The 27127-nt window shown below is 46.8% G+C and overlaps 1 protein-coding gene across 7 annotated transcripts; it reads right to left on the reverse strand.

Moving 5' to 3' along the window:
* Window positions 1–1642: 1642 nt before the first annotated feature.
* On the reverse strand, window positions 1643–26640 carry ep400 (E1A binding protein p400). Of its 7 annotated transcripts, none has more exons than XM_083673624.1 (54): window positions 26525–26640; window positions 24234–25588; window positions 24010–24117; window positions 23757–23841; window positions 23390–23503; window positions 21124–21521; window positions 20723–21022; window positions 20429–20614; window positions 18989–19129; window positions 18802–18880; window positions 18644–18693; window positions 18503–18560; window positions 18303–18392; window positions 18066–18179; window positions 17708–17898; window positions 17335–17512; window positions 17106–17242; window positions 16822–16991; window positions 16464–16638; window positions 16167–16303; window positions 15796–15982; window positions 15467–15636; window positions 15141–15328; window positions 14031–14282; window positions 12531–12695; window positions 12032–12184; window positions 11727–11809; window positions 11317–11606; window positions 10901–11103; window positions 10590–10759; window positions 9583–9779; window positions 9374–9485; window positions 9008–9283; window positions 8817–8891; window positions 8568–8702; window positions 8399–8443; window positions 8137–8290; window positions 7755–7987; window positions 7420–7593; window positions 7266–7313; window positions 7041–7177; window positions 6703–6759; window positions 6515–6596; window positions 6067–6267; window positions 5887–5929; window positions 5670–5776; window positions 5239–5440; window positions 4983–5107; window positions 4528–4740; window positions 4258–4426; window positions 3894–4051; window positions 3607–3768; window positions 3420–3497; window positions 1643–3169 (listed from the first exon to the last, which is right to left on the reverse strand). In XM_083673624.1, the coding sequence occupies exons 2-54, from the start codon at window positions 25554–25556 to the stop codon at window positions 2858–2860; spliced, it is 9390 nt and encodes a 3129-aa protein (XP_083529750.1). In that variant the 5' UTR covers window positions 25557–25588; window positions 26525–26640; the 3' UTR covers window positions 1643–2857. The 7 variants fall into 7 exon arrangements, with proteins under 7 accessions (XP_083529750.1, XP_083529747.1, XP_083529746.1 ...); XM_083673621.1 differs by having other exon boundaries at window positions 4983–5113; XM_083673620.1 differs by having other exon boundaries at window positions 12522–12695.
* Between the last annotated feature and the right edge of the window lie 487 nt (window positions 26641–27127).

The following is a 27127-nucleotide window of genomic DNA, read 5'->3' on the forward strand; positions in this document are numbered from 1 at the left end:
GGAAATGAAGATATCAAAACATAACTCTACACTCCAAAGTGCTGCCACGGGGGCTTCCCTGCTCTGAACTTAGAATCCGAAAACCTCTCATTTTCACTGGCTCCTGGATCAGAGCATTTGTGTTATTACTCACTTTTGCACGAGAAGAAATAGACTGAAAGGCATCAGTCAGCATGAGTCAGTTGTGTTTTTATGGGAGAGAAGTGCTCATAGCTTGGGTTGAGCTTAAGCTTAAGATATAATTATGTTGAAGACACGCATTCAAATAGGGAAGGGATCAAAGTATGTGGAGGCACACAAGCCTGTATCTCTCTGTGGGGGCGGGGTGATGCGGGGGTGGAAGGCATTAATGATATGAATGAATTGGGTAAAGTGCTGTGATTCATCCACTATGATACCCCACCGTGACAGCTCCTGTGTTCTGAGGTCAGGCATTGCCCCTCCCCCAGGTTTATTAAGTGGGCTGAGCCATTACAGCTCTCAGCGGTTTCTGTGGGCTGTTTCCGATTTTTGTGTCATGCCATTAAAAACCTACCACGGCTGGTTCTGTTTTGATGCCTGTAAAAGCCATTCTTCTTTGTGTCATCTCAGGTAAAACTCTGAATCTGAGAGTGAAAGCAGCAGCAGCAGATCATTTGCCTGTCTACCCATGTGAGCTTGTCTAGGGATGGTTGTACGGTCCATTGCAGTAGAGTTCCAGTGATGGACCCGCTCAGCCCATCTGTCCCTGGTCCTTCTGTCCTCCGTTCCACCTCACCTACCCTGTCACACTCATTCAGCGGAGGGAGCAGACTGGTCACAAAGTGTCAAAGGAAAGGAGAGATGGAGGATATGCATGGAGGAGGGGATGCACACAGGAAATGTCAATGGACTGGAAAATCATGGATACGCCACTGGCTTTGTGAGTGGAGCGCCTGATAAAACTTAACACTGACACCACAGTGCCCCCTAATGGTACATCAGAGAAAAGCACGACCCTCATCACTGCAAATAATTCACTAAATACTACACCTGTTAAAATAATAAAGAGTATGTTTACCCCATTTCGAGTCATGTTTATTGTTGTGAGAAGAGGCGGTGAGTTTCTAGTGATCAAGGTCAGAGACTGTGATCCAGAATGTGTTGAGTGACTGTAGACCTGCAGGGTTGGGCCTCAGCTCTCTGCCTCCTGTGTCTCAATGCATTTTCTTCTTGTGACATATCTGCTACTGTCAGCAGCCAGCCAGCAGGGAAAACATACAGTGCTGAAAGGGGGATTTCATGCCTTCTAGTCTTGTCCTCATACTACCTTGAGGCTAAAACACTAAGCATTTCCTCTTTATCTGGAGCAGCATGTTCCATCTTGCATCATAAATTAGTGCTTATGAATCATTTTACTGTGGTGGTTATGTTGCATTTTCCTCATCCAGTGTAAAAGAAAATCTATAACATCAAGGGCATGCAGATGGTTCCCTCCTATTGTTTTTCCTATTGTCCACTTAAGTGCAGTGGAAATAGCACCTGCTTTCAGTGATCTTTAATAGGTGGCTCACCCTGGTACTAACGTGCCTCTCTGGGGTTCATTGTTTTTGGCGGACTGGATGTAATCCCGACTATAATTTTCATTCAAAAAGGATAAAGAAAAAAATTGGACGACAAAATATTGTGTATAAAAACAAAACACTTTATTACAATTAGGCTGAAAAAATCCAATGAAAACACAACTACTTTACAAGTACAAATGTTTTCTTTTTCCATTGTTATTTACAGGGTTTTTTCTTCAACATCAATAAAAAATGACAAATTTATGAGAAAACATATAAGATACTAAAGTACATGTTTACAGTGTATTTGTTACATAAAAAACATAATTGATGACTAAAGGAACGTGCATTATTTCCCATTCAACATTTGAGGGTAACAAAAAAAACAACTCATTTTACATCCAGATTTTATTTAACTTGTGTGTGGTTGGTTGGTTGGTTATCACTGTGATACAATCACTATCGGGGCAATTCTGGTAACGGCAAGCTCTTTGTCAAAAACGATGAAGATGGCTTTTAAAGTACACATCTGCCAATGTTTGCCTGGGACACTGGGACAAAAAGGTTACGTGAACAGGGTTTTAGGAGCATGGGTACAGTCAGCAATCACTAATGATTCAGGGCTTTATGTGCATGAGTAAGCATTTCACAATGACAACTAGCATGAGCCGAGGCCTGTGATCCTCATTTTTATCCCTCTGGTGGTATATAATGCACCTGCACTACTGTGATGTGGTCACGTTACTATACATTACTGATCATGATAAGAATGCTTTTCCAGAAGGACATTTTCTATATCTATAAACAACAAGGAAATTACAGACATCATAAAAGGTAACCATGAGAAGAATCACATCAAGGGGCAGGGACAATGTATGAATACACAAAACATTATTCGAATGGATAGGTTCATCCCCCAAATGAGCTATGCACCAAACCCATAGGACCCAGCAACAGGATATCTATGGAGCAACATTAATATATTCATCAATATGAGGGCATGAATATTATTTTTCTGCTTTTTCTGATCTTAGATGGTGGTGCACTGGGGAGGTTGCTTCCAGGGGAGACAGTGGAAAGGAAACAGCCCAAGGTTACACATCTGAATAGAAAATGACGCTCTTAAAGACGAAGGTCATTCATTCACATGGCGCAGTTACATGAACCAACCCTTAATAAAAGGTAGGTACACTCGCTCCACTAAAGCGGAGGAATATTCCATCTCTGCTCCTCAGTCACTGTGAGTGCATTTACACTGATGAGGAGATGGGCTTCTTTGCCACTGTGACACAATGCAAGCCAAGGGGGGGAGCACTAGTGTTCACTCTGCACTCCTAGCTGTTGCCCCCACTGGGCTTGGCAGGGTTTTTGGCCCGCATGCCTCCCCCGGAGCGAGCCTGGCCCTTGGCCGGCTGCTGAGGCGCAGGCTGCTGTACTGGAGACTCTGCTGTGGAAGGCGCTGTGGCCGGCTGGGCCGGGCTGTGAGGTGGTGGGGTCTGGATCTGCGGCGAGGCGGCTGCAGTCACCACCTGCTGCTGGATGAGCTTCTGCTGGACCACCTGTGCTGTGGCCGTGCCTACAGGGAGCATCTGCACCTGGGCGGTGGAGGTGGCAGCCTGGGTCAGGGCTACTGTCTGGGGCTGGATCTGACAGGGGACAGATACATGGTCACATCAGGCTGACTATGTTACATGTTACCAGACTACAGGTATATATTCAATGTCATCACGGTTCTTTGAGAATGACCTAAAAGTCACAAGGCAAATGAGTGCAATCTAACCAAAACAGACTTGTATTCGAGTCCCTTGACGTTAGGAAGAAATGATTAGTCATCATGACAAGTTAGATACACAGTATACAGGTGGTGGTGGTGTGTGTGTGGGTGTGTGGTCTTACCTGCTGTGGAGATGACACAATTTGCTGGAGGTTGGCCACAGTGGACTGCTGCTGCACTATCTGCGGGAGCTTAGCCACCTAAAAAGGAAGGCAAAATAGAACAAATCACTAGCTTGCTTACAGATTCCCTAGAAGTCTAGGGCTCTGTATAGATTTAGAATGACAGCAGTGGGTTGTGGTGTTGTACCTGGATCTGTTGGGCCCCAGAGGGTTTCTGGGCCTGGGTGATGGAGGTAGTGAAGAACTGGGTCTTGATGCCAGGCTGCAGCTGGGTGGTGGCGGCGTAGGTGACCTTCTGCTGCTGCTGGGCGGCCTGGGGCGCCTGGACCGTCACCTGCTGGGTGCCAATCTGAGGGAGGAGGAGACAGGGCAGAACAAGGGTCAGGACAAGCTTCTTCTTACTGGTGTGTTTGGCTGTGGATGACAGTGGGTTGACCCTATAGCCCATCCCCCCCCCCCCACACACACACACACCTTCTGCTGCACAGTGGCCTGGCCTGGCTGTGGCTGCACTGCTTTCTGCTGCGCTGCTGCTGCGGCGGCGGCTGCCTGCTGCTGTTGCTGCTGCTTCTGCTTCATCTGGAGCAGCTGCTGCACCTGCATCTGGGGGAACTGGGGCAACACTGGCCCACCTGCCACACCGAGAGGAGAGAACAGACAGGTCAGATATGTGGTGAGACTTAGTTCACATGTGCAGAGGGATCTTGCGGCCATTATGCGCTTTTTAGGTGATAAAAGTTAGCATGTTTGCACTAACAGGAGCAGATCTGGGTAATGTTCGTTTTAACGGAGTCTGGGTTTGTGTATTCAGGTGATGAAATGAAGCGTTTTGCCCCACCTGCTTTCTGGGCTTGTCCGATGGCTACGCTGATGTTTGCCACAGTGACGGGCAGGGTGACGCCGGATGAGACCACAGCGGGCACGGAAACCACGGGGGGCTTGGTGAGGGTCACCTGGGCCGTCTGCGCTGCCTGGGCCTGGATCTGAGCCTGAGTGGGAACCCGTGTCTGGGGCACAGAGAAACAGAAAACACAAAGTTATTTTCCAACGGACCCTGAACATTGGCACGCATTCCCACCTCTGCAGTGATTTTCATGGGGGTCTTTACCAGTCTGGCCACCTGCAGGTTCGCGCCGGCCAGCACGGCCCCGGCTCTGGGAGCAGCTACTGTGGCTAGCTGAGGGTTAGCCTGGGCAGGCTGCACCTGAGAGGCCTGCTGGGCTGCTCCAGCCTGCTGGCCCTGGGCTGCAGCCACCGCCGCCGCGACCTGCTGCTGCTGCTGGGCCAGCTGCAGCTTCTGCTTTTGCAACTTCAACAGCTCCTACAACCAGAGACAGTTAGAACCGTTAAGTCACAGTTATGTCAGTATTGCTTCATCAGCAACTCTCTTCTGTGCATTCACTTGACTAGAATAACAGCTGACTTAGCATTGGCCATTGGGAGCCCTCCAGAGGGTACAGAGACTGGGGGGGGGGGGGGGGGGGGGAGTGAGTGAGCAGCAGCAGCAGTGGCGGCTAATGCCAGGAGGCAATGCAGTTAGTGAAAGACTTGTCTCCACCGTACCTGGGGTTTGCCTACAGCCTTCATCTGTGGGGAGGCAGCCTGTTGTTGCTGCTGCTGCTGGAGCTGTTGTTGGCGGAGCATGTGAAGGTGGGCCTGGGTGATGGGCTTCCCTGGCAGCTGCATGCCTGTAGCTGGGGACATAGACCAGTAGAGGTTAGGTCACCAGACCAACAGCCAGGGGACTCCATTTTTCTATCTGACGAAGGTTCTTTCTTAAATGTGTCTCGAGTTGAGGTGTGAGGTGTAGCTACAGTACCTGGGGCGACCTGAGTGACCAGGGAGCGAGTCTGGGACTGGACTGGACTCAGAGTGGTGGACACCACCGCAGAGGCAGTCACCGGGGTAACGGCCCTGACACCCTGCCCCGTAGCTATGGCGACCACCTCTGCAGGGGAGGCAGCGGCAGGTATGGTCCTCTGCTGTGCGTGGACCACCTGAGCCCCGGCTGCACCTGCAGGCTGGAGTGGGGGGACGACAACGACACAGTAAAAAACACTGAGACCAGTACCTCCACGGATCATTCACTGTTTCAGAAAGATTAGCCAACACTGCAGAAATACGGTGCGGTGGTTGTGCATATCTGAATAAGACCTGGAGCTAAATGACATAGCCATTGCCTCATAAATTCCTCCATCTCTGCGGGAGTGGTGCTAAGCCATGCCAGCGGTAATATATAACAGGACTTACAGACAGAGTGCCTGGTATAACTGGCGACGCAAGCCGCTTGTTGGCCTGGAAGGGACTTGGAGGAACTCCAGCCACTGTGTTCACAATCACATTCCCCCCTAAGGTGGCTGTGAAGAGACAAAAATAGAAATGATTTAAGACACACGCATTTCAACACAAAGACTTTTGTGATGAATTTCGCAATGCATGTTCAAAGAGTACGCTATGAACAACCCACCAGGGATGGTCGTGCCCACAGCCGCATTCTTTATGGCTCCAGCCTGGAAAGAAAAACACATGAAACTCACTCGTAAAAACATTGCCTCTTTCGAATAAATCACAATGATGCTGTGTTTTCTTTCATAGACTTCACCACTGGGGAACAGTTTTGATTGAAACATCATTTCCCCATTCTCACCAGGATGGCGGTGTTGGGCACAGCGGCAGCCCCAGCCACTGCGGGGACCTGCGGGACCCCTGGGGCCAGGGCTTGGCCTGCAACAGGCACCAGGGTCTGGGGTTGGGCAGCCGTGGCCCCGGCCTGAGTAACTCCAGCTGCTGCCGCCTGCTGCTGTTGCTGCTGAGCTAGCTGCTGTGCTCTCTGCTGCTCTGCTACGGCCTGAGAGGACACACACACACACACACACACACGCACGCGCACACACACACACGCACACACACACACGCACACACACACACACACACACACACAACAGCTCAGTGAGCCAGCACAAACAACGCATAACAACATGACACAACACATGACTGTCACACCGCATACCAAGTTGACAGACCATATAACAAAAGTAACAACACAAAGCTTGACTTTACTACATTCCAGAGAGACCACACAAACACACACACACCTTCTCTTTCTCCTTGGCAATCCTCTCAGCACGCTGTGAGGCCACCTGAATAGGAGGGAGGGGCTTGTCGTAGTTGATCCCACTGTGGAAGAAAAGAAAAGAAAAACAGAGCAAAGGTTTTAAGCTTCAGTTCTGTAATTCTGTAAGCCAAGATAACATTTCCTGTCGTAAAAGGATTAACATATTACCTTTCTGCCAGGACAGAGGCATGTTTGGGATTCTTCTGGAATGGGTTCATCCCCAGACTGTGAAAGAACAAGCAGATACGCATTCCATTCAGTTAACACAGTGTTTATCAAAGCTGATAACATGTACATGGAGTTACAACAGGGACCCTGTGCAGACAGCAGGAGAGGCTGGTGGTGGACGTAGAATTCGGATGACGGGCTCATTGTAATGCATGGGATGGAATGAGGAATGATATCAAACACGTGTTTGGTGCATAGGCCTGTTTCATGCATTAAAATGAGCCCTGTCCTCCGATTTTCTACCTCCACCAGCCTCCACTGGCAGACATAGTACATACAGCGGTTTGATAGGGGGGCTCCTCTTGCTGGCGATGATCTTCATGAGTTCAAAGCGGCTGTTGTAGAGCTGGATGTGTGTGGCGTTGTCGTCCTGGGTGTAGATCTGGCAGGTACGCAGCGGCCGGCTGTTCTTAGACTGGGAGAGGAAGGATACCGGTCAGTCGAGAGGTTTTTATTTTCTATCTAATAAAATGACACTGTAAAAGCAGAGAAAGAAAAAGTACCTTGTAGATGCTCTTGGTCTTCTTCTTGGGGTTCGCTTCATACACCAACTACAATGGGTAACAAACATCATCATGAGTTCAATCAAGCATCTTCGATCTATAACACAATTTCCATCGGCTGACTCTGGTGACTGTGCGGCCAACGGCCACCCACCTTGCCCTCCTCCCTGGGGATGATGACGTTCTCGTAACGGTTGCGACACTGCTTGGGCGAGCGGTAGATGCGGCTGCAGGAGTTGACCACGTCGCTCACCAGGTCCCAATTGGGAGTGTGGGCCGGAGACATGATGGTCAGGTTCAGGGGGAGCTCCAGGAGCTGCTTCACAGCCTGCCAGGGAAGAGAGATGTTACTAACAGAACTATAGCGTTTAGTGACACACCCTACCCAAAAGATGACATCTTCCCAGAGGTGAGCTGAAGTGCTATGTAACATCACAGTATCATATTCATCCTATTCTGACTATCGTATGCGGCCATTAGGCCCCGTACCTGTAGCAGAGCCCAGTCTTCGCTGATGAGCCACTCTGGGTTGTCAGCGCCGGCCTCCATGGCAGGTTTGACCAGCGAGGGCAGAGGCTTGGCGAAAGGCGCCTGCTGCTTCAGGGAGAAGTTTTTCTTCTGGTCCTTGCCCTCGCGGCGTACTTTGAGCATGCTGGCCTTCTCAAAGAGGGAGCGTGGAGGGATGACCGTCTCCCCGTGACCCTTCTTCTTCTTTCTGCCTGCTGCTGGGCATAAGCATATGTGTAAAGGGCAGAGCACACTAGGGCGCACACACATGCATGCATACACACACACACACACACAGACAGACAGACAGACAGACAGACAGAGACAGAAAAAAGGAGACCGCAACTGAAAGTAATGATCTCACCTGATGGGTCCATCTTGAGTCTCTTGTGCTCCTTGCGGACGTAGACAGGAGGCAGCTTGGACTCAGGCATGGGCGTTGAGTCGTACATCAGACAGATGACAGAGTCTATGTAGATGTCATTGTCATCCTGTGGTGGGGTGGGGGGAGTCCACAGCTGCAACCAGAAACACAGGTTCATATAAAACAAGACACGAGGATAGTGAAGAGGATAAAAGACTATCAAATACATCAAGACATGAACATGACAGTGTGCATGACTTACCGGCATGATTTCAGTTTGGCCGTCCTCTCCATCAAACACATACTCCTGTTGATAGAAAGAGGAAAGTGTTTTCAACCCATCCTCACTGATTTACACTAGACATTTAACTGCAGGCTCTGTGCTCTGTGATAGAGCATTATGACCGTCGTAAGGGTGAATGAAAACCTACCATGTTGTAGGCATCCTCTCTGGTGTACGTGAAGAGATCCTCCTCTTCCTCAACGATCAACCTGTCCGCATCTTCGGACTTCAATTTCTTGAGATGCTGCATCTCCCAGCCTCTCTTCGCACACTCCATTCTCTCCTGAAATTCACATCAGACATTTACTGGGGTTATGAACATTGGTATTTGTTATCCTGCTTTGTGTATGTCTTCTCTTCTGAGAAAAGGAGGCTGAGAGGAATCTTTGAATCTTACCTTTGCAATATGTTCATCCTCACTGACATGAAGATACTCCAGGTATTGCAGGGCATACTTTTCAATTGGCGTGAGCTGGAAGAAGGGGAAAAGTACAACAATTCGGCGTTAGTCAAAACGTATGTTCTAGCTCCCAGGTCTGTAGTTTCAAAGACATTGGTAAAGCAGGAACTGTCAGCTGATCTAGTCACCTGGTCCATGACAGCGTTAAGCTCCTGTAGCTGAGTGGGCTCCTCTTTGACTGGCGTCTCCTTCTCCAGGTCCTCTTCCGCCCCCTGCTGGCCCTGCTCCTCCACCTGCTCCACCAGTGGGGCGTCCAAACTGATGCTGTGGAGGGCCTGGATGTAGGGCCTGGCCACGCGGGGAGAGATGGCCTCAGAGGGCGACGGCTCCTGGTGCAGCACCACAAACTCCTCCACCTTCTCCCCTGAGCCCGCCTCCACCTCAAACAGGTCCTGGATGGTCCGCTGGAGACACAGAGACGCAGTGCATGAGGAGACAAATAGGTACATAATGTGTTGAAGTAAAAGAGCAGAGCTGATGTGAGATCACCATACCTGTGTCAGGTAAGCCAGAGTGTAGTCAGTGCCCTGGGCAGCCACCTCTCTGATCAGGTCTTTGGTGCCGTTCTTCAGCAGCTTCTCCTCGATGGAGTTCCCACTCTCTAGCCTGGGAGAAGAGATGAAGAAGCAACATCATTCCCTCACATTCTGATATGGTTTACGCAGTGTGAAACATGAACAACGTCTTTTCGCTAGTGTGTTACCTGTAGATGTGGATGTCCTTGGAACGGCCGATCTTGTCACACCACTCCTGGGTGCGGGCGTCCATGCTGGGATTGAGGTCTGTGTCGTAGAATATGATGGTGTCAGCATCAAACACTGTACCCACAGCTGAGCAGCAGCGATTGGTCAGGATGCTGCAGAACACCTGCCTTTTCCTGTTGAAGCTCTTTATATGCTCCTGATGGGAGGAGAGAACAGGAGGGGGGTAGAGAGAGGGAGGGGGTATCGTGGGAAACAGAGCATAGAAAGAGATTAGCTTCAAGAAGAAGGCTTAAGCGTTTTATCCTATACCAATACTCTAATTAAGCTAATTGCACAGGTATTAGGTAGCATTAAGTCTTAAGATACTGACCCTTACTTCGCCTGCATATATAAGACACACAGATGGTTCGAGAAACCTTCAACTTTATACCACTTTATCATGTGCGAGTCAGTGATTGTTGTGCTAAAACGGAGGAGTAGCTTTACATTACATATAGCTCAAGATATTACAATTCCATCTGCTTCAAATCTTACAAACCAAACACATCCGGTATAGTTCACTCAGCTCACCGACAGAGAGAAGGAAGCAGAATTAAACAAGGAAGAAGAGGTCAGTTAGACAGGAGACAGCAACATGCTTGATTGGACAGACATTTTAGGCAGAAAATTAAACAGAAAGTGTAGAAGAAAAGTACAGTGCTAAAAAGCCCACATAGGTTGTCGAGATGCCATTGTTTGCTTCTCTTAAGGCCCTAGTAGGAACAGCATCCAGTAGGGAGGGAAGAGAGCACAATACTCTGTCCCTGTGTAGTGCCAGAACACTGCACTGACATAGGAGGTCCAGGTGTTAGATAGGGAGAAACAGAAAGAGAGGGCTGTCTCTGAGTGAGTGAACTACTATTAAAACACTGGCGTAACACTGAAGAGAATAAGTTAATTCACTACAATGGATTCACCATGCTTAACGCAGTTGGTAACTTTAATTGAAGAAGATGTCCAGATGTACCTGTCGTTCGTCCAGTGTCAGGCTCTCGTCCACACGTACGTATGTGAGTTGCCGGTGGTCCAGAAACTCCTCCAGGATGTCCAGCATCTTCACCATCTGAGTAAAGATGAGGACGCGGCGGTTCTCAGACCTCAGCTTTTGGAGCAGAATGGCCAGGGCCTCAAGTTTACCTTAGGAGCAAAAAAAACCAAGAACATTGATAGTCAAATTACTATGCAAGTATTCATATCTGAAATGAGACTATACATACTCGCCAAGCTTCTACGCTCTCCTAGAAGCTTTGCATGGAACGCTATAGGAGGCCATCTAACCTGAGTCCATCTGCATGAGCTGGAGATCTGGGAACTGGAGGAAGCGTCCAGAGGCCAGGCGGCGGATGTCTGTGCTGTGGGGGGCGGCGGTCTCCTGGAGCCTGCGCCTGATGGACTTCTGCTCCAGGCTGTAGGGAGGCGCAGGGTTGGCTGCATACAGGTGAGGGGGAGGAGCTACAGCAGCAGGGACCACACACGATAACCTAGAGAGAAGGGAGGAAGGAGGGTTGTTGAATGACTTGAAAAAGCCAATGGTTATACAAACTCACAATAACTTTGTATGTATTTGACACATTTTCCTTCAAATCAACAAATGGATTGTGAATATATCGATTATGTTCATACAAGAAAACTGTATACAAAAATAAATAAATAAAAAGATATACGGTTTTCCACAGTGAGCTGAGTTACAGTACCTCTGGACCAGGCTGTTCCCGGCCTCCAGACGCTCGGGGGTGGAGAGCAGGGCAGACTGGAGGTGGGTGGTGGTGCCCACGCAGGTCCTCCGGGCTCTCTGGCAGCTCTCTCTGCCCACCCACTTCCAGCCCCCAGGACTGAGGGCAGAGTGACCCACCCCCGGGGTCACAGAGCAGGCCTGGAGCAGGTCAGCCCCGTACAACACGCTCCGCCCACACCGCCGCTCGTTAGCACTGAACAGACGGCTCAGGCGCTCCTTCACCTGACGACTCCTTTCCTCTGACGACTCCTGCTCACCAGACAGAACACAAAAGGCGGGTCTCTTTACTCTGGAGAATATACACGGGACTGTTTTCGTGGGAGTGTTTTTTTTTTTTTCCAAGCCATTTTATAATGCAGTTGTACCAACCTGAGGGGTGGCAGAGGCAGCAGGAGCGGGCTTGGCGTTCCCTCCTGAGGTGGCCACTGTGGCATTTGAAGTCACCCCAGACGCTTTATAGGTAAAGATAGGACAACAGAGGCAACACAACAGGATCACATAGGGAAGTATAAAGGACAAATATAATCTAATAATATAATATATTGTTCAACATCATTGTTTAAGCATGAGCCTTGACAGTGGTGTCTAGAGCTATTCTAAAGTAATATCTAAAGTATTGTGGCAGTCTTCAATGTGCACACCGGCGTTAGTAGCTGTAATGTTGGATGGCTTACCTTGTTGGTTGGAGGAGATGGCTGGGGGTGGAGTGCCAGGTGTGGTGGAGGAGTTTGTGATGGGCACAACCGGAGGCACAGTCTGCATGACCATAGAACCCGGGGGCCTAAGAATCTGCTGACCCGGGGCAGACACTATCTGCAGGATGTTGCCTGTACCACATAGGCACATAAACACAACACAGACACCATTAAACAGCTACTTGTTTTAACCAGTCCATCACCAATTATTTTACCATTCTAAAAAAACATATTATATGTATGTAACAGTCATATAAATCTTCATTTGCAAAATTGGTGACTTGATATAAATAAAATAGTGGGGAAAGTAGGGGGGTCAATTAAACCGACCTCTCCATGTTGGAAGAGATTGGAATATAATGGAGTGTCAAAAAGCATGCTGACACATGTCTGACTGCAAATGGCAGTAAGAGCAGGGAGAAAGACAGAGAGAGAGAGAAGAAGAGTATGAATGTGGGCTGTACATTACCGAGTGTACCTTGGAGCTGCAAGGGCTGCCCCGTGGTGAGCTGCCGCAGCTGGCTGGGGGACAGGGTGAACTTGTTGCCCTGGAACTGCAGAGTGACGGGGGTCTCCGGCTGGGAGATACGGTTCTGACTGCCCGCAATGGAGGCCAGCTGGGCGATCTTCACCACATCTCCACCTTCAGCAGGAGGGAAGAGTGCACACAAACACACACACACACACCTCTAGTCAAATAACACCACAGACCACAACAGCACTGTTGTATGACACAGCACAGTGTACAAAGACCTGCCATATACCAGTTAGTTAAAAGGGTGAGAAAGAGACTAGACATGCAAAACCAGGGTGGGTTAAACATTGGAATGAGTGCAGCTGCCCTCCACAACAGGAGAACCATAGCAGATCCTAATGTCTACCCCAACCCTGAGGGGGAAAATAAATACAAACTAAAAAAAACACAGCAATCTTAAGGGGAAATAGAGACCCTGAAACAAACACACGTATTCAGTTAAAGCAGTGGCACTTAACTGCCTTTTCAACAACAACACATTTGCCATAGGCTTAAAATGATGCACATTGATCCTCTACAAATAATTGCCCAAAAAATAATTTTGCTAATTTTTGGAAAACATCTATTTCTGTGTAGAATACTGATTTTGGTGTTTAGTCACGTTTCCATGTTGTGTTGCTATTGAAAAGGTTTCTCTGTTTACACCCTGCGGTCTGAGGCCAGCGGTGTGTGGGACCATTTCCACATGCGCAGCAGTGTTCAACCCCAGAGTAAAAAAAAAACCATAACAACATCAACAGTACACAAAACAAACAGAGAGGAACCAAAGCTTTGGGATCTCTTTCTGCAGCTGGGCTGACTCAAGAGAGACAAAATATTAGTAAAATGGGAGAACCAATATTTAGGGTAGGGGGAGAAAAAAAGATAGTTTTAACTGGTTAAAATGGTGGTGTGTGGTGGGTGGTCTGTCAGGGCAGCAGACAGTTGTGGACATGCAGGTTTCAAAAGAGAGAGAGACTGAGGAAGATTTAGGCTGTGTGTGGATGCTGCTGACATGGCTATAGTTCTGATTTTAAAGCACTGATCTTTTTGTTCCCTCTGTTATACAAATAGGATTCATTCACTTTTGACACCTACAACAACTACCAATGCCATAGCTGTACAGTTGACGAGGTCTTTTCAAAACGATTCCAAGTTAATCTTAAATGTGTAAAATAATACGAGAAATAACATAAAATAAATAATAACAATAATTGTTATAAACCAAAAATGGACATGACTTATAATTTTTCCTCATTGTAATTTCATCATTATAGCTATGCTTACAAGATTAGAGGTTTATAACATGATTAGGCATGCTATGAAAAGTTGTTGTTTCTTTAAAAGCCAAGACCCTAACACACATCAGCAGTGTCCCAGAGAGAGGCCTCTATTCAGAGCAGCCCTTTCTGTTGTGCCGACAGTGGAGGGAGACGTTGAAGGGAGGGGGAGGAGGCCACTTACTAGGCAACCGTGCCTGGGCCTGGGATGTGAGAACCAGCCTCTGGGGCACCAGGCTGGGCTGGATGGCATGAGTGGGGGCTAGGGCTGGCCTGGGGAGCTGGGCTATAGAGCCCACAGCTGAGCCACCCAAGGCCTTGCCCAGGGCGACAGGGGCAGCCCCCACCACATGCTGTCCAGCGGCTACAGCAGAGGACGCGGTGGCGCTGTTGGCAGGAGAGGTAGTCTGGGCTTTCTGAATAGCCATTCCAGCCGCTGTGAAGTACAAGGGGGTTTGGGATGGGGCTAACTGTTAGGGGTATCTGTTATGAGTCTTCAGTCAATTCAACAGCACCACTGGAGTGCAGTTGTTCATCAGCTAGGTTTGGTTTTATACCTGTCTGGGTTGGATAGGTTTCAAGTGAAACGAGAATGATAATATAATCTTTACATTACATGGGCCTGAAAACCTTTGTGGTATCAAGGCTAAATCTAGGCTAGTGAAATATTGATTTTGATATTTTAAAATACAGTATGGTTGACAACCTTTCGTTAAACATGCATAAACAACACACGTTGAAAATGTAATGACAGTAATGGCCATGGTTGGGGCGAATTCCTTTTAAATTCCATCAATTCAGGAACTATTTTGAAACTCCAATTTATTTCCAAAGCTTTTTATCTTCAATTTACAGAAGAATGTAAAGAACACACACAGTTGATTTGCTGACTACTGGAACATACAGCATACCTAGATAATCAGATTTGTTCAATGTATTGAAAAGTCATAGAAAATGAATGCCCTTGAATTGGAATTCAATTCACCTGAGGTATTGACGGAATTTTAAAGGAATTTGCCCCAACCCTGGTAATGGCACACATACAGTATGCATTGTTAGACAAACACCACACTCATGCCTAACAAAACATCAGTCACATGATACCATTATGAGTTTATAAATTGCACACACACCATATATATATACTGTTCCTATCAGACTTGTTTAGTTTAGTTCCTTAATATCAAGTTCTTAAACTGATAAACAGCATGAAACCCATATGTGAAGCCTAGTGTATCCCCACGATAGTGTGGTATATCCCAAGGTGTGACAGGGTATTGAGGTGCAGTCTTACCCTGTGTGGTGGTAGTGGTGGTTGTGACTGGGGACTTGCCCCTGGCCTGGGCAGGCTGAGTGGCAGTAGTAGCGGTGGGGGTAGTAGTGGGGGTGGTTGTGGTGACTGCAGGACGCTGGCCCACGGTGCTGGTCAAGGGGACCAGACGACCCTCTGGCTTTGTACCGTACTGCACTGGCTGGAACAACCTGTCACAGGAAGTGTCAGTCACATCACAGAATGACTCAACAAACAAAAGGTCATACGACAAGGCCTAGAGCAACTGAAGCCACATCCTCGACGGTGTGTGTTGCATGTGAGGGTTTATGAGAGTGAACAGTACACACCTCATGGGTTTGATCTTGCAAGGCTTGAGTCTGGCCGGTGGGTCCGGGGCACTGTGAATCTCTTCGATCAGCTGACGAGTGACTTTCAGTTTAGGCACAGCCTCCTCTGTCTCATAGCGAGTCAGTCTGTTCTCATTACTGATCAAGTCAAACAGGGATAAGTCCACCGTCTGGCAAAAGGGACAAAAGGAAGATGAACAGGGTTAGATTCTCACTTTTGAAGGTGTCAGCTCTCAGTCAAGGAATCTAAATTAATGTTTTTTTTTTTTTTTTTTTTTTTTACTCTACATGAGGAACATGTTCCAGCTGTGTGTGTGTGGCCTTCCTACCTTCCATGGGTCATTCTGCAGGGCTCCCAGCACTAGGGAGGGGGTGTTGTACTGCAGAGAGGAGCACACGTAGGAGCTGCCTGTCTCTCTGAGGGTCACCAGGTCAGGGTGGTTACAGATCCGCTGCAGCTGCATCAGGACCTGCAGGACACTCACAAAATGACCCGTCTTCAAGGCCTCCTGGGCTCTGGGGGGAGACAACAGTAAAAGATAAACCAGTGAGTGACAATGCAAACAAATTCAATAACTGTGCTCAAAGATGCAATCCATGATTGGCGATGAAAGTAATGATCATGCATACTGTCAGCTTTCTAGAGAGTTAGAGGGTCAAGTTGTGACTTCCGGGGGGGGGGAGAACAACTACAACTCACCCTGGCTGAGTGAGGATGTCCTCGTACATGCTCTTCTGTCTGCCGGAAAGGCGGCACTTGAGAATGTGCTCATACTTCTTAGGAAGTTGCTTCTCCACATCCCTTTTGGAGCGTCGCAGGATGAAGGGTTGGATCATCTGAAGAAATAAGATAGGATTCAACATCGGTCATGTTCAATGGGCAATAGACAGCTAACATGTACAGTACACTATTAGTAGGTATTTCAGTGCCTTTGACCATGACTGGACTGAAACATTCACCACACAGGTATGATAAGGCATGGGGTTTAATACCCACCCTGTGCAGGCGGATGACCAGTTTGTGGCAGTAATCCTGGTTCTGGTCTGTGCCTGCCTTCACAGGAAAGTCAGTGTAGGCCCGGGTGATGCCTGGCAGCAGGAAGTGGATCATGGTCCACAGCTCCTTCAGCGTGTTCTGCAGTGGAGTGTTGATCAGGAGAATCCTTTGCTGACTGGAAAACAAACCACACAAACACACCATTAGCTTTGGGTCATTTCCCATTGTGCAATATCACTCAGCTCTACCCACTCTGAAGAAGAGGTTGAGGCTTGAAAAAAAAAAAACAAAAAAAAAACAAAAAAAAAAAACATGCCAAGCAGACATCTGTATAAGTGTTTTTCTTGAAACCACCCACCTCTTGAGAGCAAAGACAGTTTCCCAGTGTTTCTCAGACATGTTCTTGATGAGTTGCACCTCATCCAGGACCAGGTGCTTCCACCTCCTCCTCAGGAAGTGACTCTGGTCCTTCAGCAGCAGCTTGTAGGACGTCACACACACATGGAAGCTGTTGGCCTCCGCCCACCACTGCAGAGAGATCAACAACACAAGACAGGTTATAGGAAAATAAAAACAGGCATGTACAGCACATGGCATAGAGAACAAAATTAAAATGGCTGTCAACAATTCACTGATCTGTACCGATCTCTTTGATTTGCGCTCCCGCCTGTTGCCAAGGTAGAGGAGGATCTTCAGGCCAGGGCACCAGCGTTTAAACTCCATCTCCCAGCTCAGGATCTTACACGTCCTCACCACAACCAGGTGGGGGCCCCAGATTCCTGAGAAAACAGGAGTTTTGTCTCCAAATTAATGACTTTAGACACATATATACAAGAAACATTACCAACAAACTCTTTCAGCTACACCGTACCCTCCTGACAGGCCAGGTGGGCCAGGTAGGCCACAGTCTGCACGGTCTTGCCCAGCCCAGTCTCGTCTGCTAGGATGCCGTTGAGGTGTTTCTTATGGAGGCTAGCTAGCCAGTCCACACCAATCTGCTGGTACTCCCGCAGTGAGCCATGTAGTAGGAAGGGTGCCTGGCTGCGAACCTGAGACACATGACACAAAGTCTGATTAGGAGTGGGGTGAGGGCAGGTGACACAGTGGTTCCATTTCAACAAGACAGCTGAAATTGGACAGTCCCCTCTATATTCTATTCACTAGCAACTATGTGATTTGATGTTTCTAAACTGGTGTATACCCCACTGTCAACCAGTGGGTCATTGTAAGACATCATGACTCACAGCGGAGGTGGTCCTGGCACTGCCCTTGGGTAGGATGAGCTCTGTGGCTGCTGCCACCTCGGCAATGTCCTTCATGGGCTTCCCGTCGGCGCCAGGTGAGCTAGCCTTCTCAGCGCCCCGATACTGGTCCACACTGAGCAAGGAGTCGATCAGCACAGCTTCATGGGGGCTGCCCAGAGGACCATCCATCTCTGAGAATAGAAACTAACTACATCAGTACCCCTGAGGGAACATCTCTGTTCAGTTTGCTGAACAGTCATCTTCGGAACAGATCATCTTAGATTGTCAATGACTAAAATAAGGCATGGAGGTTGAATGGTTCACAGAAATGTAGCTTATTTGTAGAGCTTGGCTGCACCTTCAGTCTCTTCCCTGTCCTCCTCATCACTCTGTGGGCTGGGCTGGGGCCAATCAAAGTTGTCAGCATAGGCACCAGCATACTGCTTCACCAGAGCATCCAAAGGCATCTCAGCTGAGGACGATACAGGACACAGAGAGCTAAGGGTCAGCAGCATAGAGCGACTGACAGAGGGACAACAGAATAATGTAATAAGGATAAATAAATGACTGATAAGAGGAAAAACCAGTGTCATACCATCTTTAGCCAGCTCTGCCAACTCAGCCTTCGGATCAGCTGCCACCTCCATGGCCTCCTGCTCTTCTATGGTGCTTTCCTCATCCTTCACTGTGAAAGATAACCAAAGCCATACTGACACACATGGTAAACCACTGTTCACTTCACAAATCTAGTTGAGAGCATAGCTAGATTTGGACACATTGTAGTTGGACACATACCTTCTTCATCAGCCAATGAAGTGCTGGATTTTCGCTTCCTAGTTGAGCTGGTGAGCTCCTGATGGATAAGATGAATGTTAATGAAAAAAAACATAATATGTCTGGCCATTCTGAATAACAGTGCTTCTGTTCAGCACCTACCTCTTTTTCAGATTTCTCTCCAGGCAACTGAGCAGGTTTAACACCTTGTCCTATGATTTAAAAATAATATATTAGACATCCATGTTAAAAAGGTAAAGAAATGAAAGAAATGAAATATAAATTGTTTTTAGAATTTCAATTGGGATGTTAAATCTCACCCTTGCTTGTTGCTCTCTGGAGGCCAAGTGTTTTCAGTTTTTTCTCATAAATCTGAAACTGGAGTTTAATTTCAACAACCTGAAAGAAACCAAATGGTAATTAATCATTAGGATGGAAAGACTTAATTTCATTATTGATATATTGAAACAGACAACAATGAACTGCTTGAACATTAAGAGAACGTACCTGTTCAATGTTGGACCAGAAGAACTCCACCTCACGTGCAATGGTGCTAGCGATGTGACGAAGCCGCATTTCCTCCTCTTTCTTAGACCTTTCCTCCACCTTTTTCTGCTCGTCATGGTAACGGGCACAAGTGCGAACCAGCTGGGGAAAGATACTCGCATCTTAAACAAGGAACAGACTTAAACCAGAGACAAGACACTCACATGTATGTTCAAGTAGTGCAAGTAGTACTCCCAATACACACCAACAACTAGGCCTGCAGGATATGAACAAAATATAATATTGGGATATGTTTGCTAGACATTGCGATAGCGATATGAGTTGCGATGTACCAAACACTTGGGTGAACCACTTCTTATTTCCACTGGACATGGTTGAAAACAAGTGTCAAAGTTAAGAACAGTATTTGAATATGATAACAAATCTAATTTAAAGTACTGTACAGTGTCCATGAGTTTTAGTTTTATTGAGTGTCAAAACCTCTGGATATTGCACGTGTTCATATCGCAACATTGATAGCTATTCATTGATAGTACTCTACACACACACATTTCATATTTAAACGAATATGCTTTCCACGTAATTCCTGTACAATGTGATAATACTAATAACAAAAAAAAAATTCTAAGATACACTTCAACAGAAATATAACCTGCATCACACAGAATATTGAAATTCCACTACCTAAAAAAATCTTAATTATGACATCATACATTCTTCGCCTTGCATGGTCATCATGACGATGGAATGAGTGGTTGCTAAAACAATATTTCATAACAACAAGCTGCATCATTTAAGTTTTTGAAAACACACATCAATGATGTAATAATCAAAAACTATGATTCTTTTTCTGCATTTCCCTGGAAACAGAACCAAACATACCAGTTGAGTCCTTTTCACCAAAGACAGACAAAGCTACATTCATAACACAAAACTTGCTGATGAAATGCAATCGTGTGATACTATAAATACCAAAGCCTTCCACATCTACAGGTCTCAGACTGCTCTTTCAGGCCTCTACTCCCCTATTACCAGTGAGGAGGAGCTCCAAAGTGACTCTGACAGCGAACACTTGTCAGGTAAGAGTTACCTTATTTTCTGCTTTATCCACTAGTCTTTGTTTTTTGGATTTGTTTGTTTCTGCAAGTTATTCAAACATGTTGACCATCTAAATGCTTGTCTATATAAGTGTTGTAATAATATATACATAGGTAATGTATGTATTTTAAATAAATAACATTTAAGATTATCACTGACTTGATTCTTGTTGCATAATGTACCATGTCCATGAGTTTTTGTTTTATTGAGTGAGTGTCAAAGAAAGGCCAATATTGCAGCCTCTTGCGTTGTGGATATTGCCCATGTTCACATTGCGATATCGATAGTCATACGATATACTGCGCAGCTCTACCAACAACCAAGAAAAGTACACCACCATACCTTCTTGGCAGAAGCCACCTTCCACCTTCTCTCCTGGGCAAAGTCGGCGGCCATCCACTGCATCTCCTCCAGGAGGTAGTCCCAGTGGGACTTGGGCCGTGACGACTCCATGAGCTTGGGTAGTCTGCTGGCTGACCACTGGCCCTCTTTCCTCAGCTCAGAGATGCGCTGGTGCACCTGGCTCTCCTGGGGTATCAAAGAGAAGTCATATCATGAGAAGGGTCTAAAAACACAGAAGCATCTGCAAATACATATACCTTTATATTCATGTGTTTCTTTGAGCCAACTCCTCACCAGTTTAGCCTGCTCTGCTTGTTTATCCTGTGAGTTCTCCTGTGATGACTGCATGCCCGAGCCCTGACCAAAGCCACCCATTTTGACAGTAGAGGTGCCGTTGGGCCCGGCCAGTTTGGACTGTGAGACAGGGTTGATGTTGGACCCGGTGGGCCGGAGGAGGCCAGCAGCGTGGGGGGAGGGGACAGAGTTGGGAGCAGAGAGGGGGACAGGAGACATGGAGGATGTGGACAGGGAGTTGGTCATCATTCTTTGGCCAGTCTGGCCGAGGTCTGCTCCAGGACGAGCAAGGGCCACCGTCTGATCAAGAGGGAGAAAGGATAATAACTGTTTACCTAAACACCTACAAACACAACCAAAGACATACTGTACCATGTTTAAATGGATTTCTGTTGACTCACCGCTTGCCCTGACTGTAGCAAGGGCAGGGGCTGCTGCAGCTGCTGAGCCTGCATCTGAAGGTGAAGGCCAGATTGCATCTGCTGCTGGAGTTGGGCCTGGAGCTGTGTGTGAGGGTTCACCTGGGCCATCATGGGGCCAGCGCCCTGCACCTTCACCTGGGCTTGGAGCAGGCCAGCAGGCTGGCTGGAACTCTCCACCAACTGGGACTGCTGAGAGAGAGCCAGGGGCATGCCTGCCATTGGGAGGCTACTCTGGGGCAGCCTGCCTGGCAGCTGGGGGGGAGGGGTGTGCAGGCTGGCAGCGTTCTGCACCGGAGGCCCTTTGGATGGGTCATATTGCGGCTGGATCTGCTTCTGTCCTGCAATCTGGACCACCTGGGGATTTGGGGGCATCCCGCCTGGAGCATAATAACCAAGTCATAGGGAAAACAAAGAGAAGGTATAGAGAGCGAGAGAAAGAGAGAGAGTGGATAAGAAAATGTGTGGCTGTGAGTTTGAGTTGCTCTGGTTGCTCCTGCTGTGTTCTTACCATTCCTGCTATCTCTGAAATTAGGGCCTGTGAAAATAAGATTCTCATGTAGAGCAGCTATGTCCTAACACCTTACTGAGGTTCAAGTGAGCACTGAAGTGGGACAGAGAGGGCTGGAGCCTTTGTTCCTCTGTTAGTCTAGCATTTATTTTAATTTGACTTTGGCACCTTATTTTGATTTGACTTTGGCACCTTAACTCATGGTGCATTATTGCAACAATTAGATGCTCTAATTGACTACACCATTGCATAGGAGTATGGAATCTAATAATATATATAAAAGTGTTTAGAGCTCCATCTATTGCTCCTCAGAACATATTGGCCTATCCTTTATAAATGCACTGTATGAGTCCACAGCAGTGTACTTTTACTGCTGAGGAAAAGTGAAAATTAATGAAAATTATACAGCACAATGATTAGAGAATAAATCAAATCAATGTGATCATCTACATGTTCTTCAAATTAAATACTACTTTTGTTAATGCAAAATCAAAATATTATCTCTAAAACGTTAAGAGAATGTGATTAAAACATCAAAACTTGTCATGCATTAATAAAGATTTTCAGAGAGTTTCAGCCAAGGGACTGAAAGAAGAAATGTTTAGAAATAAAATGAAAAAGAAAGAAAACTATTGAAAATAAAAAAACAGAGGGGAATAAAATGAAAGGAATAAAACTGAGCAATCACCATCACAAGAAACACCATATGTTCAGCATGCATGAAGCAATGTCATTCTAGCTGGAATAATGGCATTTAAATGCCTTTTTATTTTGTGGAGCACAAAAAACAGCGAAGCAGAGAACTGAGCAGGAGGACACACATGGGGTCTTGCAGACAGCAGGCCTGAGCGGAGCTGTGCACACTAAGCAGCACCTGTCTTACCTCCCTGACCGTCACATCTCCTAGACGACATCAACACCTGGCCCTGACACAACCACACCGCCACAGACGCAAAAACCTGTGCCATGACTGCACCAAACCTCTTCCACACGACTCCCTTCCTACTGTGACTGAGGGAAAGAGGCCAAGTCAGAACGGTATGCCATGGAAACAAATGAAGGGAAACCAACAAAAGATGAACATGGAACAAGAAAAAGACAACACTCTTGATGAGTAAACTGAATTTAGGATTGAGATGCATTGAGAATCCATGTTGACAATGCAAGGATGGACAGCTGATAGGGACAGGGGTGCAGGAAGGGGATGAGAATGGTGAATTAAAAAGGAGGAACGGAAACCAATTATCGAATGAGCAAACATGCCCCCACTGGAAAGAGATTTTTTTTTTTTCCAGAGTTCCCTCTTTCCGTGATCCGCTTCCGAATTAGCCAAAGCTTCAACGGTACAGGAAAGTCCGTACAAACAAAGACGATTGAGAAGAGCAAACTTCAGAAAAGAAGAGACTGATGGAGACGGATGATCAACACAACATAAAAGTTAAATCATAAGACATGGCAAATTCCCATTGAGTGGCTACTCTTCTTCAGACTTGTTTCTTCTTCCCCAGTATTCCCATTCTGATAGAGAGGGTGCTGGGAGAGCTAAGCCTGAACTTCCTGAGGCCTGCTGGGGTGTCCAGCGGATGGATGAAGATCGGTTTGTTGATGCTGCTTGGAGGTTTCGTTGGAGACGTTGGACGTTGTTGTAATTCAGTTTTTGTCTCATTCGTTTGAGGATTGGGATACGTCCAGCAGCATCGAACAGAACACAGAACTGCCTGGTAGTAGCACTCCTACCTTGCGCTGTCGGCATAAGCTGCTGGAGTGGAACGCCAGGTGATCCTAAAGCACCAGGATGCTGGAAAATCATCCCATGGCGACCAACTTCAATCCGGGACCTCTTAGCCTGATCTGGGATTTAAAACACACAATACCCTCATAACGCAAAAAACACTAAGCACACAGCAATGACCTTCTGAACACCATACAGACCACCTCTCCTTCCTCGGGTTAAGACTTCTACACACAGCGCTAGAAGATGCCAAATATCGAAAAGCAGAAGCAATTTGAGGGAAAAGAAAACCAAAAAATAAACGAAGAGAAAGAAAAGGGGGAGGAAACAAACCAACAAAAGAGCCACAGGAGTCTGCTGTCCTTGCCCTACCTGCTTGAGCCATAGCCTGTTGCCTCTTAAAAGCATCCATGTCCCCTGGGTTTGCCATACTGCCAGTTGCTGCTCCTGGATGACCCTATAAAGACAAACTCTCCAAAGGTTAGCAAGAGACTCCTTCATACATTAGAAAAATAAGCATTTCAGAGAAGGTCCGAAAACATTAAGGACAATAAACAGCTCCATTGAAAATACATTCTCTCTGTGAATCATCAGAGTCATTTGGTGCGTCATCACAGTTCTTCACCTGGAACTGCTGCTGGGTAGAGAATGCAGCCGAAACATTGGGTGGAAGTTGTGTTGATATGGCAACTGGTGTCCCTGACTGTCCATCCTTTCCAGTGACAAACTTGACCTGGGAGTGGCACAGAGATTTGCAATATATTCACATTGGAAAACAAGTTAATGTACTCTAAATATTCATCTATAAGACATGAATCAACAGGACACTCATCAAATATGTAACAGTACCTCATCATTGATGACCTCAGACTGTTCTTCTTCTTCCTCCTCATCCTCAAGGTCTAAGTCATTCTGCCTCAGATAAGTGAAAAGCGGGACACAGGGCTTCTTCTTGAAAGCCAAATAGTCCATCATGTTCCCCTGCAGGTGCTGCAGGAAGAAGAGCTCAATCAGGTAGTCTTTGAACACCTCTTTCAGGCCCTCCATTTTTTTTGTGTGGTGCTCCAAACATTGCTTCCTTAGCTGTGCAATTTCTGGGTTAGAGGGTGCAATTTCTTCTAGTTTTTTGGGTGTCTGCTTCTTGATGGATCCCATTGCCATGTTGGTAGGGGTGAGAGGGGGGTTGGGGATCCCTTGAGGAGGGTTGGTGAGGGATGGGCTGGAGGGAAGAATGGTAGAGGGCAAGCTGAAAGATGCAGTGGCAGCTGTTCCAACTCCAGCTACCACACCCTGTGAAGTCTTCTCAAATATCATGGGACGCGCCAGCTGCCCTTGAATGATACTGCTGATTTGAGGTGGTAGGTTGGAGGTGGTTATGTGGCCTGGGCTCCCCAGCGTAGGCAGAGCAGTGCCACTGGCCACAGGACTCTGAGGTCCATGGTGGTGTATAGTGCCTCCAGTCTGTGAGTGAGGCTGAGAAAGCCTGCGCTCCCGTACAGAGCCTGGCACCCCAGGGGAGGCCAGTTGCACCTGCCCAGCTGGGGCTGGAGCTAGCTGTGTCAGCCCTGTCCCGTCCTGGTAAACAAAATGGCCACTTCCAGGGGGGCTGCCCAAGCTGATTTGCCTCACAAGCATGCCAGCATCAACAAATCGCGTTGGACTCTGTCCACAGACACCTAATCCTGTTCCAGGGGCACCGGGTCGTTGCACTCCCTGAAGGGAGACTGGGCTGTGCTGGGTGGGGCTTTGGGGCTGCATGGGTTGAGGCAGGGGTGAGGTCACCTGGATATAGGAGGACGGGGCATGCTCAAACCTCCACTGGGGGGTCGAGTGCTGGAAGCCAGGAGAGGCTGGGTTCTGAAGCGGGAGTGGGGTAAGGGTGATCTGTTGGTTGCCTGTCACCATTTGACCCACATTCTGTAGGGTGATGTTCATATTCTGCCCTGTGACGGGGCTGCGGCTCATGATTATCTGGTAGTTGGGAGACTGGGGAGCTGAGGGGCTGGCTGCAGATGCAAATGTGGTCACAGGGGATTGAGGATGATTGGCTGTTGCTTGCTGTTGTGTTGTTGCCATGGTCTGCTGCTGCTGGTCTTCTGCTTCAGACCCAGTAAGGGACTTGGATCTCTGAAGTTGCCGTTGCACATTCTGTTGTCCACTCCCATGGTGCATTGCGTAACAGTTACTGTATTTTTAAACAGCACCTGTAAAAGAGGAACATTCATTAGTAAAATCATACAAATGTATACACAATATCACATAGTAAAAAATAGCTGTACAAAATTGTTAAATGACAGTAAATTGTCTCATAATGCAATAAATATCAACATAAATAGACACAAGCCAATAAAAGATCATTTGAAAAATAGACAGATGGCCAGAGTGCAATCTCTAACCATGGCATGACTGTTATTTACCCGATTTGACGGGTATGACTAATCGCTGGAACGAAAACATTACATGGGACATTTAATGTTTTGAATTTAACGGTTTAGCAGCTCTAGAAAATATAACTTTCATAGTTTTCCTTACTTGTCAGCAGCCCCCAATATAAAAGAAAACAGAATTAATGAAGAGGAAACTATTTCTAATTGTCTCGCAAACTGCAAATAACAACATACTGTTACAGCAACGTTTCGTTCCATCTCAGCAATTAAACTGACCCCGATTTGACAGCCAATGTAGCTATACTATCTAGCTACGAGACAATTGCAGTAGCTAACGTTAGCTGTTATTAACTGCCTTTTTAGACATTATGCCAGTCTATGTAACAAGCCATGGGCCCTATGTAGCTAACAACCCACGGAATATGTGGCTAATTGCTTGGAAATTCTCTCAAATTAACGTTAGCTAGCTAGCTAGGTTGTTGGAGCTGTCTAGATAGCTAGGCCTTCTCATACCAAGGCATGAAATACGTACCTTTATCTACATTTTAGCTTATACTATGCCGCTGGAGATAGTCCGTGTGTTGACGAAATGTGAATGGTGCTTATCTACAGAATACATTTTTGAGGTAATGATACTGCGCAGGCCGTTGTGTCTCTCCTTCTAGTTCGGATAGCGTGCTAACTAGCTACTAGCTTGTTGTATTGTTAGCTTGCGCTGGGTAAATATGAGAAAACCGGATCCAGTTTACTTACAGCGAATATCGCTCCCGTGGTAGTCTCATCAACCAAAGGATCTGCTATATAATCAAATACACAAATCATTAAGTGAATACTGTTACACCTAAATAAAACCTTAATACTACATTTAATGCTTTGGGCATATTTCATTCAGAAACATGGCGGTAGCCACCTTATTTCTTTCAAGCTATTCTTTGAAGAACCGGAAGCAATTCTGTTACATAGGAAGGGAATCAACGACCACAGTGTAGAGAGGCAGAGCCAGAGATATCATTTAATTGTACACATTGAAAGAGAGAGGCAGGAAATTTGTTGCTGTACGTATTTATTGTAATATAATAATAATAATGTATGTATTTCCATGCAATGCATGTATTTCCTAAGTGCTTTGTTACCTGTGTCTTCCACCAAGGACCACATAGGAAACTAATGTTACTTCCATGTGTTATCCTCTCAACTATACAATTATTTAACCCCCAAAAGAAAGTACCTCGAAAAGTAAAGAGTAACGTTGTAAGAGTAACAGACTCTGAGCTGGATATCTGCATGTATGATTGTTTCAGTAGCACACAAACACACATCACACAACAAAACTCTTGGAATCTGAGAGGGTCAATG

Source organism: Argentina silus (genome assembly GCF_951799395.1).
Source record: "Argentina silus genome assembly, chromosome: 7".
In the NCBI taxonomy this organism is placed as follows: Eukaryota; Metazoa; Chordata; class Actinopteri; order Argentiniformes; family Argentinidae; genus Argentina; species Argentina silus.